Source organism: Populus euphratica, unplaced genomic scaffold (assembly GCF_000495115.2).
Source record: "Populus euphratica unplaced genomic scaffold, PopEup_1.0 scaffold972.1, whole genome shotgun sequence".
NCBI classification, from domain to species: Eukaryota; Viridiplantae; Streptophyta; class Magnoliopsida; order Malpighiales; family Salicaceae; genus Populus; species Populus euphratica.
This window is the reverse complement of record NW_011500830.1, coordinates 8978-26956: the sequence shown is the minus strand read 5'-3', so window position 1 is coordinate 26956 and position 17979 is coordinate 8978. Positions and strand designations below refer to the sequence as shown.

Sequence of the window (17979 nt, the reverse complement as noted above, 5' to 3'; positions counted from 1 at the left end):
TTTTCTAGTTTAGTTTGTAATTCTGAAATTTGAATGATGTTTATTAATTCAAACTTTTAATGTAAACCCTAATATAAACATCGATGGAAGATAATAAGACCATGTTGAGAAATAGAACCCCGGGATGAAGAAATAAGACCATGTTGAGAAATAGAACCCCGAGATGAAGAGAAATAAATAAATAAATAAATAATAATAATAATAATAAATATAATGTGTAATGGAAATGATGATGTCCAAAGATAAATATAAAGGTGTGGTTGAAGTTAAAAATGAGGGTTATGAATTTTTAGTTTAAAATTTATAATGTTGATAAAATTAGTAATGAGTTTTGATGAAGAAAAGTATAATGAAAATTTAAAATAAATATGTTTCAAGAAATACAAGATTCCAACAAATTAGTTTATAAGGAATAAAAGTTAATGAAGAATTGTACAGAAAAGTATTAGTGTAAGTTTCAATTAAAAATTGGTAATATTACATTGAAATGGTAATATGTTCAAAAAAGAAATAAATAATAAAAAGAAAAAATTAATATATTTTAAAATGAGAAAATGGTTTTTAAGAGATTATATTATAATTGAGAATGAATTTGGTAAATAAACTCGTGGAAAAAGAGATATGATTAAGTAAAATACATGGAAACTATCTAAAATAATTAAGAGGGGTAGAATTGTACAAAAAACCAACAAAAATATGGTTGTTCTTGAATCTTCCACTAAAATTGAGAGAAAATCTATTGTTCTGAAAAATCATGAGGAGATTTAGCTAGTTTTGGAAAAAAACTATCAAATTATGAGAGGTTTTAAGGGGGATAAAACAAGGGGAAAATGATAGATTCAAGTGAGGAAAAGTATAAGCTAAAAAGAGAGAACAAAAGCTTTGGAAGAAAATGGCTATGAGAACATGTTCAAATCCATCTTCAAAACACTTGAGTAAATGTTCTTTCTCTTAATTCTTTTGATTATAATGAGTAATTTGAATAATTGAAAATCCTAATATATTGAAATATGTGGGGTAGGGTTTAGAAAGTTTGAGAAGGAATTATTGATTGAAATCATATTATATGACCTTTACAATGCTGTTAATGCATAAAAATAAATTGGAAAAATGATGAAAATGCTTGGGGGAGGGGGGGGGGATTGGTGAGAGATCTTATTTGGCTCAAACTTTATGTTTTAAAGTAGTGTTATTAATGCTTGGAAACATAATGAAAGATAAAAAAAATTCCAAGGGATGAAAATCCTTTAGGCCGAAATTTTTGCCAATAAAAAAGATGAAAGTTGTTATTATTAGATAAGATTATGTTAAATATTCTCATTGAATTGTTGAAAGGCATAAATAGATGAGTTTGAGTTAGGAATTAAAAACAAGCAAATATTTTCTTTGTGGCTAAAACTTCCATTTGATGGAAGATTTTTTAAAATGTGTTGATTTCCATTTGAGTTGACTCAAAATGTGTTAATTGGAAAGCAAAAAGGGATAACATATGTACTTAGTCTAAAGATGTGTTTTGGGCTAAATGTAATTGGAAGGAATTTTAAATAACACAAAGGGACTAATATGTTCTAATTTCTAATCTAGGTTTGAAGTGTTAAATTTAATAGCTTTAATAAATGTTGGAAGAGAAAAGTAGTGCAATGGATGATTTTTACTTTTTATGACCAAAAAACATGTATTAAGATAAAGAACACGAAATAGGTCATCATAGTAAGTAAAATTGTGCTACAATTTAATTCAAATAATGATGTAACATGTGTAAAAAAAAGTTGGGTAAAAAAGATAATGTGTTAATATGTGAAGGTGTTATTATGATAAAAGTATTACTTAGAACTTTAAGATATAAATTTTACTTGATGTGTATGGATGATGATATTACATGATTTTAGCTAAAATTATTAGAGTGATTGAAATAAATATGGAAAGTATGTTTTCTAAACATGAATGCATTGCATATATGGATAAGATATGAAATAATTATAATTATAAATTATAAATGTATTTTAATTGTGGAATCAGGATATGATTCTTAGGTAAAATGGATATGATGAGAATAATTGGTAAATTTTCTTATGATAAAGGAGGCTTTTAGGAGCTAGACCATAAAAAGGAGAAATAAGATTGTCACGAGCAGCAGTAGGTAGGTGTTTGACATCTAAATAACAAATTTTAAATTAAGTATTTCATAATAAGTTTAATAATAAATTTTAAATTAAGTATTTCATAATAGGTTTATTTGTGTAAATTGTGCATATATTTTTTAAAAACAAATGAATGCATAAAAAATAGAAAAAAAAAGGAAAAGAAAGGAAAATGTTATTAGGAAAGATTGATTAGTCTGCCATGTCATAAGACTAACGGTATTAGTTGACACTGATATTAGGATTTATTTTGAATAGTCTGTCACGAGGTGGAGACTAATAATTTTTGTTGATATCAATACTAAGATTTGTTTTTATTAGCATGCCAAGAGGTGAAGACCATTGATATCAATTAATATTGATAACAGAATTAGTTTTGATTAGTCTTCCGTGAGGTAGAGACTAATAATATCAATTGATACTGATAGCATAATTATATGATTGGTCACATGTAAAGATGGTAGATTAAGAATTACTTGCTAAACAAATACTTGGGAAGAGATTTTGAGTATCTAAAAGAAAAATGGACTTCTCTGGAAACCATGATTGAAAAAAATAAATTGTTAATGTTAAATTATTATGTGGTGGTGAATGCCTGATGCTTATTTGTTAATAAATGTGTTTGGAAGATTTTTTGAAATAAATAAAATATAATATTTTTATGGAACATGGATGATATATAATCAAGTTCCAGGTTGTGGGAATGGTAAATAAAAATATGATGGCAAATCCGAGTTAATGACATAAAAATTATGTGCTTTCAGGCTTGTTTTGATAATGGACTTATAGCCTAAGTTGGGGTTGTTTTGTAAGCAAGATTTTATGTGTTTTCTAGTTAATTTGATAGCATGAACAAGTGCAAATAGGGTTGCTTTTAATAAGATAAATATAAAATATTTAAGGTCATTATGACAATATAAAAGTGAGTTATTATGTTTATTTTGATTAGTGAATAAGTGATGTATTAAGGGGTTAAGTTGTTAGCATAACATAATGTGTTTAGAATCTATTCTGATAATGTGGATAAGGTGTAAATAGGGTTGGTTACGTGGTGTAAAGGTGGATTATTTGGGGTTGTTTTGATGATGTAAAAATGGTATAATCAAAGTTGCTTTTGACAATGTAAATGTGTAACAACTTATGGTTGTTATGATAATTTAAATATATTGAGGTGATGAATGATATATTAATTAAATGGTAAATAGAAATAAGCTTTTAGAGAGATCTAGATGTGGGATAAAGAAGGGTTGGTGTAGTAACTTAATTTAAACCCTTTGATCTCAAGAAAACATGTTTATATGATGAGAACCTTAGCTTAAGTGGTGGGTATGCATGTAATGCCCTAGTCATTTATATATATAAGAAATATGGTTGATACAAATTAGTGATGATGTGTATGATACAAACTAATATGGGTTTAAGTGAACATTAAATGATCAATGCACGTGGAGGATCTTAAAATAATTGATTATTATTTGTAAATTATTAGAAGGTACAAGACATAGTTTATATGTTTTAGATACGTGCAACAAGAGTTTCAAGTAAGGACTCATCCTACATCCATAGATCATGATAATGCCGCGAGATGGACTGATGTAAGAAATACACCTTTGAGGTGGGGGTTTAAAGGAATGAGCCTCTGTAAGTAATGTTTTGCATGGGACATTACTTTCTGGTAAAGAGTTATGACTTTTATATTCTTTAGAGAGATAATTAAACATTATAAGAGTTGAAAGTGATTTATACACGATAATGAGTTAGACTTGTAAAAGGGCAAGAAAAATATAATTAAATTAAGACATGTTTAAATTTAAATTTAAATACCTACTTTTACGCCACAAAATAAACTTCGAAATAGAGCTTGTCACAGTTACTCTTTCCTAACATGGATTGGCTATTTCCTACAAATTATTTGACATTTTAAGGGAACACAGTACAACCTTAACTCCTTGAAGTTATATGATGCCAAAAAGAAGAAAGCATGAGAAAGGAAATAAAGCGGTATCTCAACATCCATTATAGTCAATCATTCAATATTTGGTAGCAAGTTTCATAAGAACAGGTCTAACACTTCTTCCTTAAAGCGTGACATGACATCAAAGCCACAAGTACTTTTGCAACAGTAAGTTGGAACCATCGATTCCCATTCCACCCCACCACGTCTAAAAACTCAAAACTCGAAAATATCAAGCAACAGTGGTTCTAGAAGCATTGTATAGGCTAAAGCATGTGTTAAGATCCACAGCAACAATGGCAAATTGCTAGCATAACATATTTTTAAGCATGCTAGAAACAATCATTAGGAGAGGAGGGGGTGGAAGACAGCTGATGAAGAAACTGCAGCTGAGGAGACAAGCAGAGCTTCTTCAGCATTACAAAATTTAAGGTAGCCATCCGACTTTTTGAAAGCTCTAAGGCACTGCTGGACAGCTACTAGCACTATAGTGTAGTGATAATGTATGTTTCACCGATCTAGGAAAAATAGAAAAGTAAGAAACAGAGCCGCCAAAGCTGCCGACTGCAACAGATAACAAGTAAAATTAAATTGCATGAAAAGAGGCCTAAGCAAAACAGTAAGAAGCGTAAGAAAAAAAAGGGGAGATGAAAAAAGAAGAAAAAGAAAAAGAAACGAATAGACAAACAGAAACAAGGTAGCAGAATCTGCAAACTAGATGATGCTTGTTACTGTTAGGATGTTGGTATGCAAACCCAACAAGATAAAAGGCAAGGAATAAGATAAAATAAGATAGACAAGAATTTACGTGGTTCACCCAATTGGGCTATATGCACAAGCAAGTATAGAAGGATTTTACTAAGTAATATGGGAATTACAACCTCTCTTAAATACTAGGAGAACAACTAAGAATCTCTCTATTATTAGGAGAAAACACCTCACTTGCTCTATCACAAATACCTTACAATTTTATGGGATTACTCTCTCTTCACTCTCTTCTTCTTCTCTTTATCTTGGTGTGCATATAAGCTTGAATGTATTGCCTATTTATAGGTAAGAGTGAGGGTATAATGTTTATAAATTTAGGAGGAATATATTCCTAATAACTCATCCTCCACTCATACTCCACCAATTATACCAACTCATCCTCCACTCAAATCTCATCAATTATGCCAACTAATTAAATGGCTTTACAGTTACATCGCGAATCTGCTTGACCAAACCAGCATGAAAGTGAAAGTGTGTAACTGTAATGAAGGGAAAAGCTAGAATAACCTTTAAACAACAAATATTTTAATTCATAAAAGATGCAAATAGTTAAGAGTAAATAAAAAGAAGTTATGACATATTACTAAATTCATTTTTATAAATCTCACTACGTTGAGAAGTAGCTCATGGAATGAATAACCCTCTTACAAAGTTTGTTCGACATAATAATGAAAGTTCTGACAGCAACAAAGAAAATCATACGTACATGATAGGGTTTGACATTTGATGTGAAAGAGTAACAAAGAACAAACATAAAAGAAAAAGGATTATTAGCTCAAAATACAACAATGGATCTGTCAGTAAAATAAGAATAATAGAGATATAGAAAGCCTTTATAAGCCATCTCACAAAACGAGGGGTTCAAAATGGATCCTCAATAAATGTTAATGCAAGGAACCTGCAAAGAGAAATTTGTCCATGTTAGGAATGTTAGGGGGGAAAAAACCAACATTGAATGGAACCAAGAATTCGATTTGAAAGGATGAACACTTTAAAAGCAAACTAAAGCTGATTATCATATTGGGCATCCAAAGCAGCAAGTGAAAAGATTTGATAAGGTGGTTTGTGAACAAATTTAGAGTAAAAGGCAACAAAATATCAAAGAAGACTTACAACTAAAATGCATAATGCTAACTAGATGGAAGCAGACCAACAACAATGAGCTTCCATTATTTCTTTTAAATAGCTAATTATATTCAATGAATTCTACCTTTTTTTATGGATGAACCATGGTCTATACTTATTTGGTGTAAATAAAATTATTTTTAAATTTAATGGCCTTAAACCATTTCTATAAATTAATATTAAATATTTTTTTTCTATATAACTAGTAGATTTATCAAGTATCAAATAATCATCTTAACCCAATATCTTAAACTATTAGGTGAGATTCAATATATGATTTATATTATTCTTTAACACACCCCTTTAAGTAAAACTCTTTGAACTTGAAACTTGCACAAGTCTATACTATTTTGTACTTAATTTTTATAAAATAAACAAAAATGATAAAAATCAAACTCGTGATTGCTTAGTCATTAAAACTCTGATATCATGTTAAAGAATCATCTTAACCTAATAGCTTAAACTGTTAGATGAGATCCCAAGATATAATTTATATTATTTTTTAACATTAAGTATATACAACTTGCTATTTTCAACTCTCATGAAAAGTTTATATATATTTGATGTATGATGTGACCTATTAAATCTATGAAATTCTTGTGTTTGAGCTTTAGACTAAATATCCAATGTTATCTGTTTATAAATTGAACATTTCAAATAATTTAGATTTATATTTTATCAAATATACATAATTATATCTAGAATAATTATTAATAAACCTGATAAAATATTTATATTCACTCGTGACATGAATAGTCAATGATCCATATATGTGTTTGTGTTGTGTGTGTGTTTTTTACTTTTTTTTTTTTATAAATATACAAACTTCATAGGTTTACTACAATTCATAATTAAAAAATAATTTTATTTATTTATTTTGAATATAAGCATTTCTAAATTAATTATATATAAATATTTTGCATAAATATTAAATTTATAATAATATAATCGTTGTTGTTATAAAAGAATTCATTCAAATCAAAATAAGAAATGAATAATATAATTTTAGAAAATACTAGAATAAAATAATAATTAAAAAGTTGTAGTTGTATTGAAAAAAGAAGGTGATATACGGAGAATTAAATTTGACAATGATGGTAGTCAGTAGCAAAATCGAGAGAACACATATAATTGGAGGAGTGATACAAGGTTTTGAGAAAAGAAAATGGAGGTAGAGAATGCGATTCCGTTGGCGGCTCACTAAAACAACGAAGATAAAAGGAGCACAATTTTTTTTAATTAACTACCTGTGCCTGAACGAATTTGATTTGATGGCCATAAGGCCTTTGCTACAGAGAAAAATCGCAACAATCTTGAACCACTACCAGAAGAAGAAGAAGGACAAAACCCTCTTCTCTTCTCTTTCATTTATTTCAGATAATAATCCTCTTCTCTTTTCTTCTTCTCAACCATCCATTTCTACTAGCTTCCGTCAATTGGCCTTTTCAAGCACTGCCTTTTCTCGGCAACACCAAAGACAAAGACAACAAGAACAACCACCGCCAAAACATCAGATACTGCACCGTTTTCCCGATCTATTTAGGTCCTCGGTGCCTCTTTCGGACACGCTGGCGCAGAAAATTGGCAAATCGTTTCGCCGACCTGGTGCCCCTTCCAAGGCTAGGGTTTATGCTGATGCCAATGTGATACGTCCTAAAGACTATTGGGACTATGAGTCTCTCACCGTTCAATGGGGGTATATTCGTCTTTTCCCCCTGCCCTATCATTACTCTCTTCGATCTTTTAGTTTTTCTTCTTTCTTTTGTTTCGATTGATTGATTGTTGAACTTATATATTTAGTTTTTATTATAGATAATAACGTGTTGTGAAAATTTGTTGAACCGAGACAGTTAAAATTGGTAATTGCAGCGTTGAGTTGATTGTTTTTCTAGTGGTTATAATTTTTTTTTTTGGGTTTAATGTTGTGCAGGGAGCAGGATGATTATATGGTTGTAAAGAAGGTTGGGAGAGGGAAATACAGTGAGGTTTTCGAGGGGATGCATTGCACGGACAATGAGAAATGCATCATTAAGATTCTCAAACCAGTGAAGAAAAAGAAAGTGAGTTATAATAGATAGCATTGTTAATCGATCCTTTTCTTTTGTTAGTGGATTTGCTCTGTTGATTGATTCTTTTCTTCTTTAATTCTTAATCTTAGCTGTTTTTAGTGCTGTTAACTATTATTATTTAGCCTATACACGAGTATTGAGCATTTTTTTTAATACGAAATAAATATTTAATTTTACCTGACCATTAGATTGGGTTTATTTTGCTTCTAGCAACTGCATGCGCATGTGCATATAAGAGAGTTTCCGTTCTTGAAAGATATCTATGCTTCTAAGAATAATCTTGTTTCTCTCCTGTGTATTGTTTATTTAGAAGTTATGGAGTGAAGGTCTTTCTATGATTTTATTTATTTATTTTATTTTGTGGATGTTTTCTACAATTATCTTTTATGATATTGTTGAGTTGTTTTTATCATTCATCAACCAAAAAAGTATGGCTTTATTGCCATTTACCATCATTCTTAGTCAGAGATGTTGTGACTCTGTATGTCTAGTGGATAATGTTTAATCATGTTACTTTAATGTAGATACTTCTTACTCTTTCTCAATTTTCATCCCTTTTTAGCTAATTGCTTTTCACTTTCTCAATTTTCATACCTTATTAGCAAGCCTCTTTGTAGCTTCATGGTGCCATTGGATTATGACCCAAAGCAACCTTGAGATGTTTTTAGAGCGATAGCTTATGCCAATAGCTTCATGGTGCCCCTGGATTATGACCCAAAGTGAAGTTTTCTTTGTGCATGTCATTTAGTAGACTCTATATCCATCCCTTTTTTTTTATATTTTTTTTATTCTTGCTAATTCCTGGCTTGTGGACCCAGCCTGTGCTTTATAGGTTGACTTTGTCTTCTCCTACATGATGCAGATTAAAAGAGAGATTAAAATACTGCAGAATCTCTGTGGAGGACCAAATATTGTGAAGTTGCTTGATATTGTTAGAGATCAACAATCAAAGACTCCAAGTCTCATTTTTGAATATGTGAATAATACTGATTTTAAAGTGCTTTATCCGACACTTTCAGACTTTGATACTAGGTATTACATCTATGAGCTTCTGAAGGTAAGCACATCATTTACTTCGCCCCATTTTACAAGATCAGCATTAACAGCATACAAGGACATTGACATGGGCATTTAAAAAGACAGAAAAGACATCTACAGTGACCTACGTAATGTTTTTTGTCGCCAATTTGTTTGTGTTGGAAGGTTGAAGTTTCTATATATTGTGTACATAGATTAGATAGCATAGCCAGGTAGGAAGTTAGCTGTTGTCAATTGTATTGCTCTTGTTCTCTCCCCAGTGCAATGTTGAAAGTGATTTTTGTTGGATGCTTCAGCAATGCAGTTCATCTTCTCTCTTTATTGTAATTCATTTTGATGGTGTTGAAAATATTATGCTATCATAAATATTGTTTGAACAAAATCAATGTTGCTTCAGCAATGCAGTTCGTCTTCTCTCTTTATTGTAATTGATTTTGATGGTGTTGAAAATATTATGCTATCGTAAATATTGTTTGAACAAAATCAATATTGCATTTAGTTGTCATTCTAGTGACATCTTCTGCTGCCATGACAAATGCTGAGGCTGTGGATGATGTATTGAAAATAGTGTTTTTTTTTTAGTTTGGTTTTGGAAATACTGGCCTAATTTTCAGATATAATTGTTTGATTCATATTTGTAATAAAAATTATCTGAAATTGAAATGCTGTTGTTTAATGTTAGCATTGTGGAACATAAATTGTTAAATGTTCAAGTACTATGTATCCTTTTTGTAGGCTTTAGATTATTGCCACTCACAAGGTATCATGCATCGAGATGTGAAGCCTCATAACGTCATGATTGATCATGAGCAGAGGAAACTTCGTCTGATAGATTGGGGCCTTGCTGAATTTTATCACCCTGGGAAAGAGTACAATGTTCGTGTTGCTTCAAGGTTTGTTTCCTATTCATTAGCTTTTAACAATTTGTGTTCCCAGGTATCGTTTTCTTTATTTGTCTTCAAAATTGCATGTTGTTCTTTTACTTCCCCAAGCTGTTTTAGTGAATTAATGTTCCCCAGTTTAGTTTGGGGTGAAGGCTTTGCTGTTGTTATTGCTGAAATGCTCCTTGGTTTTTCTCCCTTCAATCTGCCATGCACTTGATAACCTCTAAAAAATTATTTATGACAAATGTACCAAGTCATGGTCCTAGCTACATATGTTCTATTACAACAGCTTGCTTATTGATGTAGAACCTAATGTCTTAAATTGCCGTCTTAATCATGGTTGTGATCATGGCTTCTGCTGTCATAATCTAATGGTCATGGTTACAGAAGCCCCAAATCTTGAGTGACTTTCAGCATATTTTATGTAATGCACGTGTTTGTTTAATAATCTAACTAAATAAACACAGTAGTAATCATATAACTAAGATAAATGCAACATGATATGAGTTTATAGCACTATATCAAAACTTGATGTTGTGTTTAATCATACTCCTATGCTTCCTTGTGGTTATTGCTGGTTCTTAGATGATATATGAACTCATCTGTTTCTGAGTTGATTAAGCCCTCTTTAGGATTTATCATTTTTCTTGATGGTGAACTGATATGGTAACTTTATTTTTATTTTTTTTCCTGTTTTTCCATTTCTGATCTGCAGATACTTTAAAGGCCCAGAACTTCTTGTTGATCTGCAAGACTATGACTATTCTTTGGACTTGTGGAGCCTTGGTTGCATGTTTGCTGGAATGGTGAGTGTCCTCCCCAAATTCCACTTTCCTTGGCGTTCATGTTCCATGCTGTGCTTTGCAAGAACACATGTCCTTACCAGAATTGTGGGACTGCCCAGAAGGAACTTGCTTCTCCATGAACTTGCATGACTGGATTGCTATTGCCCATTGTCCGTGTATTAGTTTCTATGATAGTATTCTTCATAGAAAAGTGGACCTTGGTCTGCTGGCATATTCTTGCTTGGATGGCAGATAGGTTACTATGAAGTTTGAGATAATGTCAAGATATACGTGGTAATCTCTGAATTGATCTTGTATTGTGCAGATATTCCGTAAGGAGCCATTCTTCTATGGGCATGATAATTATGATCAGCTGGTCAAAATAGCTAAGGTATGTGGAATAATAATTGGATAAAAGATTTGAGTAAAAAGCAACAGGCACACATATCCAATTTTGTAAATCATCTCGTCATCACTTTCTAGATGACTATATATGAGCAAGTCATATTGGTCTTTGGGTATCTTTTGGTCCATGTGAATTTTTGTATTGCCCAGTCTGGTTTGGAAAGTTCATGTTGTGTACTGTCAGTCAAATTTCACCCCAGCCCTGTCATCTATCTGGACAGTAAGTACAACGTTACGGCAATTTGACAAACCCATGGAGATCGAGAGTTGTAAAATTCCAAGGATGAAAGTTGCAAATTTGGAGAGCAATGGGGCACATACTTCATCCTGTGAGTGTGCACGTGCATGCATATCTGCATGAGTGCTTGCCTTCTAAGGAATGTCATGTTGCTCTTGGAGAAGTTTTTCCCCCCCGACATGCTTGGCCGTGCCTCACAACTGATATGGCATAATTGCCATCTTACATCAAGGCCTCTGTATCTGTGGAATCTAGCTGTAATATGCCCTATTAAGAGTGGAACAGATGATGGAAATGTAATTATTCTTTCCCTTTCGCCCAGGTGCTTGGAACAGATGAGCTGAATGCATATTTGAATAAGTATTGCATAGAGTTAGATCCGCATCTTGCTGCCCTTGTTGGGAGGTTGGTCAAATGTGCTTATAACTCTATCAATTAATTATGTTTACTTATCCAGTTCTCCTGATTGAGATTTTTTATTTTATTTTATTTTATTTTAAAGGCATAGCCGCAAACCATGGTCCAAGTTTACTAATGTTGACAATCAACATTTGGCAGTTCCTGAGGTAGAATTTAATTTGCAAATGTAGAAGTATCATTTATTCTGTTAAATATAATATTAATTTTTTTTATCCTTCTTTTTCCCCTCTTCAAAGGCTGTTGACTTCCTTGACAAGTTGTTGCGATATGATCACCTGGAAAGGCCAACCGCAAAAGAAGCTATGGTAAGCCTCTACTACTTATCCTTGACAAACACCCTTGAGTGGTGGGTTTTGCCTTGTCCTTACGCTGTCGACTTCCCAGATTAGTGACCCCATGATGGAATGGTGTATATTATTGTAGTGTTGGTTTTTTTTTTCCATCAACTCGTATCTTTGCCTTGTAAGTTATGACAGACCTTCATACCACATACCATGCAGGCTCATCCATACTTCTATCCAATTAGAAATGCAGAAAGCAGCAGAACTCGTACCTAGTTTCAAATCCCAAGATGCTGTTTAGTCATGGCATCTCATTGTTCTTTGTTGCGGCCTTCCTATGTAATTTGTTCTGGCATCTCAAGACTTTCCTTCGCATTTAGGAAAGTCTTCCATGTTTTTGTTATAAAGCCAGTCATATTTAAATTGCTCAATTTAAGCTTCTCCTGACTGAATATACTGTTTTTCTTTTTTTTCACTCTGAATTTATGTGCTCCTAATCTGGGAATGAAATACTGATTTCTGATTATTATTTTTTTGTTTGGCTCTCCACTCTTTTTTTTGTTTAGAAGATACATTTGAATTTTGACTATGTCGTGGATTGTTTTTCATTAAGAAATTCGAGGTTTGGGGCGAGGCGACTCAATTTACCCCTTTTCTGTTGTAAAATGATACAAAATCCAACGAAACAAAGGTTTTTCGATCCCTATACTTCTGAAATTTGATAGTGTAGAATCTTCATTGGATCAAATATACCATTGCATTGTTTCACTTCATAAGAAGCAAACGAGGAATCAAGAAACAGAAAATATAAATATAAAAAAAATAATAATTAAAATATGCATCTACTGGGCTCATTAATTGAGATATGTTTTTTTTTTTCACCATAATATTGGGATAAAATTGTATGACTGAATTGCATGTACTGCATATTTAAATTTTATAAATTCTTTTATTTTTGGTATTTTTATCTGCTCAGATAAAGTTTCGCATCACATCCTGTGGCATGACGTCGATTTATCTAAATGTATTTTATACTTGATTGTACTCTCGTAAACTTGTTAATATTTTAATTATTTTGCATTGGGTTTTTAGGATGAGTGGTTTTTATGGATCTTATCTTTTGGAATTTTTTTTTTTAAAAATTATATAGTTTTTAATTTTTTTTTGAGAAATAGTTTGGAAAAGTATTTGGATAATATGAATAGTTTAATACAATTGTGTTTTTGAATATTATTTTTATACATAATTAATATTTGTTTAGTCATGTTTGAAAATGTTTTTTTTTTCAAATTAATTAAACAAAAATTAATTTAAAATTCTATAAACATCTAATAGCTAAAAGATAAGATTTAAGATCTTATGATTATGAAAATGACATAAGATGATGTGGTAAAAAAAAAAATGATGAAGAAAAAAAGAAAGAAAGAATGAGTCAACATAAATACATTGAGGTTTTATTTTTTAACATTCATTATTATTATTATTATTAAGATTTTGATGAAGATTATCAAATAATATAATAATTAAACCTGAACAAAACTTTTAATAAATTATAATTTTGTTTGATGGTTTTTCAAGTTATGGTTGAAATTGTCTTGTTAATATCTTTCTAATAGTACATGATGTGCCAAAAACAAAGTTTTGATGTGTTATTAATGACCTATTTTTTTCTTTTCTTTTCTTTTTCTTTCCTTTTTGTTTTCTCTTATGCCACATCATTTTATCTCATTTTTATTTCTTGTTCATTGGATTTTTATAAAATGATTTTTGTGCATTTTGATTAATTTGAATAAGATATGAATTTTGAAACAATTGTTATTTCTGATAGAGGTTGTGTATAACTTCTATTCCTAATAGTGATTGTGTTCATACTGTATTATTTTTTAAATATTTTTTTAAACTATATTATTTTCCCAAAACTTTATCAAATTGTGTTTAAATGATGAAAGACCCTATGTTTTATGGGTATCTTAAATATTACTTTTATTTTATTTGTATTTATATTTATATTTTGTTGAAGAAAAACATTTGTACATCTATAAGCAATTAATTTAATAATGTTTAAATAGCAACAACAATAATGATCTAGTTTTGATTTGTTATTAATGATTTTGTTTTTACCAAATTTCAAATTATTTTTTTTTCTAAATATATCAAAGGGAATAATTTTAATGTTGGATGATTTTTTTTTTATCATAAATGATACGCATTACCTGAAATTATAGTAAAGTGATTATATTGGATTGAATTTCAAAAGTAAATTTGATTGCATTTAAAATCTCTTTTTTTAGAATTATCATATTTTGTTTTAATTGTACTATTATTCCATTGTTTCTTATTAATGATTTTTTATGATCATTAATTTAATAATATTCTTTAGAATATATTATTGTATATTTGAAAAAGTTAATAAGAAATGGATAAAGCTTAAAAAATTAAATTTAAAATAAATACAGAGTATATTAATGGTTGATGATGAGGGCTTATTAAACTTGAAATTCCTAGCATGGAATGAAGGGGTGCATGTGATCACTATTGAGTATGAGAAGAGCTAGTAAGAAAGAGTATTTAGGGTAAACAGGTGTCAATTATTTGACATATTAATAAAAACAAACTATTTTCGACCACCTTTAAAGGTACAAGCTATAAGACCTCTTGAAAAATATTGCAAATATCACTATCAGGTAGGATATGATATTGACTATTATAAAGAGTTTCATTATGAGATGGAAAATTTAATTATCATTCGAGTTTTGAAAATAAAAGACATGAATATGAAGTGTAAAGTAAGGATGGTGACATTTAAAAAAGAAAAGATAAAGGTATGCAAATACCAGTCAACCATAAATGACCAACCTATAATAATTTTAACAAAGCTAATTTGTCAAGATAATAAAGATCATAGTACATTACCTTATAACTATAGGTATACCTTTGATATTATAGGCCTATTTCTAGTTATGTAAGTTGAAATAGGAGGGTCGACGACAAGTAAAAGGTGTTTCACACTCGATGAAGTAGAAAAAAAAAAGATGAACCAAAAAGAAAAAAAAACAACGAAATGAAAAGTAGTTAAGGAATTGACTAAGGATAATAAAGTTAATAAACCAATAAGTAAAGAAGAATTCTTAAAGTTCTTGAAACTATTGAAGCACACTAAGTATAACATAATAGAACAACTAAAAAGGACTTCAACTTAGAGTTCTCTACTCTCATTTATCTTGAGCTCAAAGTTGTATAAGAAGACATTATAAAAGATTCTAGATAGAGCTTATGTTCCCTAGGACATCACACCAGACTCAATAGAGCATTTGATCAAAAGAATCTAGGCTATATGTACTTCTTAAAAGATAAGTTGGATCTCGAGGGAGCATGACACAATAAGTCATTATACATACCATGAAATGCAAAGATTTTGTGATTGTAATAATTCTCATTGATAATGGGTGAGCCCTCAATGTGCTACCCAAACATATGTTGGATCGCCTTCTAATTGATGCCATATAGATGACACCAAACACTATAATGACTAGAGCATATGATAAATCACCAAGATAGGTGATTGAGAACATTGATGTTGAGCTAGGTATCAAGCTATAACCTTTTCAAGTAATATGACAACTATTAGATATTCAATCATCCTAAAACATTTTTCTTGGATGGCCCAGGATCCATTTTGTTGATGCCATAACATCTTTCACACATTAAAGACTAATGCTTGTAGTGAATGAGAGGTTAATAACTATAACGGCTAAGGAAGCCTTATCCCTAGCTAAGAATGTATCAATCTCTTATATTAAAATAAAAGACAGCAAAGATAGTAACTTACACCAATTTCTTATATTGAAATAAAAGAGAGCAAAGATAGTAACTTACATGCATTTAAAGTTGTGAATATTGAGTAGGTGCTAGAGAATACTTTAAAAAGAAAGTTTGAAATCTTAGAAATAGTAAGATTTGCAAAATCTTTTTTCAAAACATGGGATGCCAATGAGGTATGACTTGACTATTAAAATGCCTAAAAATTAATGTTATGAAGATGATATGTGCATATCAAAGGTTTAACTTCGGTTTTAAGCTAGGAAGAAGGATTATTATAGGGATACTATGAAAAAGTGAGGAAAAAGGTTGACTCGTATTGAAGGCTGAGATCTAAATAAAGAAGATATGGACATTCTATTAATTTGGGAAACTTTTCCACACTTAGGTTATATGATGAAACCAGAGAAAAATCTGAATTAGATGTTCGCTAATTTCTCAATACATAACCTGAAGAAGAGTTAGAATGTGATATGTGATGAAGATTTTGTAATAAAAAATGATATTCATCAAGATGTGTTATTGCCTTAACTTACTGAGAACACACTGGAAAAGACCCAACTAATTTTAGAGTTTATATAAAGATGTGTTGTGGGGGAAGAACTTAGTAATAGAAAGGACTAAGAAATCCCCCATTGTTTATCCAAAGTAATTATCTTGTTAATTTTACTCTGTCAGAGATCATGATTTCAAATGTTGACAAAAGGTCTTGCTTGTGTTAAGATTTACAAATTTTCTATTAATAAGATCATGCATTTTATGTTCAAATTATGCTTTTTAGTTCTCTCTTTGTCTATATAAAACTTGCACACTAAAAAAAATACTCTTTCCATTATCTAAATCGTGAAAAGCAAATCCTTAATAAAACATAAGCTATTGCATTGAGAATAATTGATCTAACTTTGATGAAAACTTAATTGCCATGGATGAAGAAGAATGAGAAAAGAGAGATGTTAAAGAATCTACTAGGTTAGTAAAACATTCAAAATTTGCTTGGAAACCCAATCAAGAAGAGTAAAAACTAGTGCATTTGGATACCCAATCAAGAAGAGTAAAAACTAGTGCATTTAAATATTAATCAAAATTAAAAAGAGTTAAAAATAAAGGTTTTGATCTTCATGGATGAGAAAAGAAGCTTGATGACCCTGTTGAAAGAATATGCAAATGCATTTTCGTGGTTGTATAGTGATATGTTAGGTTTAGATACAAATATTATGCTAAAAAAGACTACTAGTGATGCTAGCCTGCAAGTCGGTTAAGTAAAAATTCAAAAGGATAAGACTTAATGTATTGAATAAAGTCAAGGAAGATGTGCAAAAGTAATAAGATGCTAGTTTTTGTAAAGTAGTTAAGTACTTTTGATTAGTACTTAAAAGCGTATTTTTATCAAGGTTTTATATCATCATTTTGCACTTGAAGTATCAATAACTCCCTAACTAAAACATATTTTATAATAACATATCTAATAATATAAGATACCTTTAATTTGTGGTAAATATTCATTTTAAATGCAGGCCTATCACATAAATGAAAAGATTGATTGATGAATTTAAGAACTGAAATTGAAAGGACAGAGAGATGGCCAAACTTAGAAAAGAGATGTTAGTGCAGTCCAAACCAAAAAACTGTTCGGTCATTGGGTTATATCTGGAGTTGTAGATCTCGGATTTAGGTCTACATTATATGGATGGAAAGGTAAGACATAGGCCTACAACTTTTATATGGAGTCTAAGATTTAAAAAGGTCATTTTCAAGTCCAAATTGTAGCAACAACAAAGAAGTCTGAATCTGTCCTACAGCCCGCGCACTGTTCAGTGTTTGACCCATATCTAGAGTTCTAGAAGTCCAAATGACCTCCATTTTTTTTTTCTGGAAAGCTGAGATAATTATCTATAATTTTCATGTTTTTAACTAGTTCTAATCCTGACATTATTAATAACGTTTTGGGTAGATAAGAGAAAATAAGGTTTGTCACCAAGTCAAGAGTTGGCCACCAACTCATCAATTAGTCATTAAATCAATAGTTCTCAATTTTGGCCTATAAAAGGAGGC

At 30.5% G+C, this 17979-nt stretch overlaps 1 protein-coding gene across 1 annotated transcript; it reads left to right on the top strand.

Moving 5' to 3' along the window:
• The first annotated feature begins 7088 nt into the window (after positions 1-7088).
• Positions 7089-12648, top strand: LOC105116513 (casein kinase II subunit alpha-like). The gene is made up of 10 exons (XM_011013911.1): positions 7089-7684; positions 7919-8048; positions 8920-9114; positions 9831-9988; positions 10695-10785; positions 11090-11155; positions 11730-11812; positions 11910-11973; positions 12064-12132; positions 12328-12648. The coding sequence occupies exons 1-10, from the start codon at positions 7167-7169 to the stop codon at positions 12382-12384; spliced, it is 1431 nt and encodes a 476-aa protein (XP_011012213.1). The 5' UTR covers positions 7089-7166; the 3' UTR covers positions 12385-12648.
• The last annotated feature ends 5331 nt before the right edge of the window (positions 12649-17979 follow it).

Bases quoted from the DNA above. Each gene is read 5' to 3' on its own strand.
- LOC105116513 (XM_011013911.1), top strand. From the start codon at position 7,167: ATGCGATTCCGTTGGCGGCTCACTAAAACAACGAAGATAAAAGGAGCA. The intron at 7,685-7,918 runs GTATATTCGTCT...AATGTTGTGCAG, and splicing joins TCTCTCACCGTTCAATGGGG to GGAGCAGGATGATTATATGG. The intron at 10,786-11,089 runs GTGAGTGTCCTC...TGTATTGTGCAG, and splicing joins GTTGCATGTTTGCTGGAATG to ATATTCCGTAAGGAGCCATT.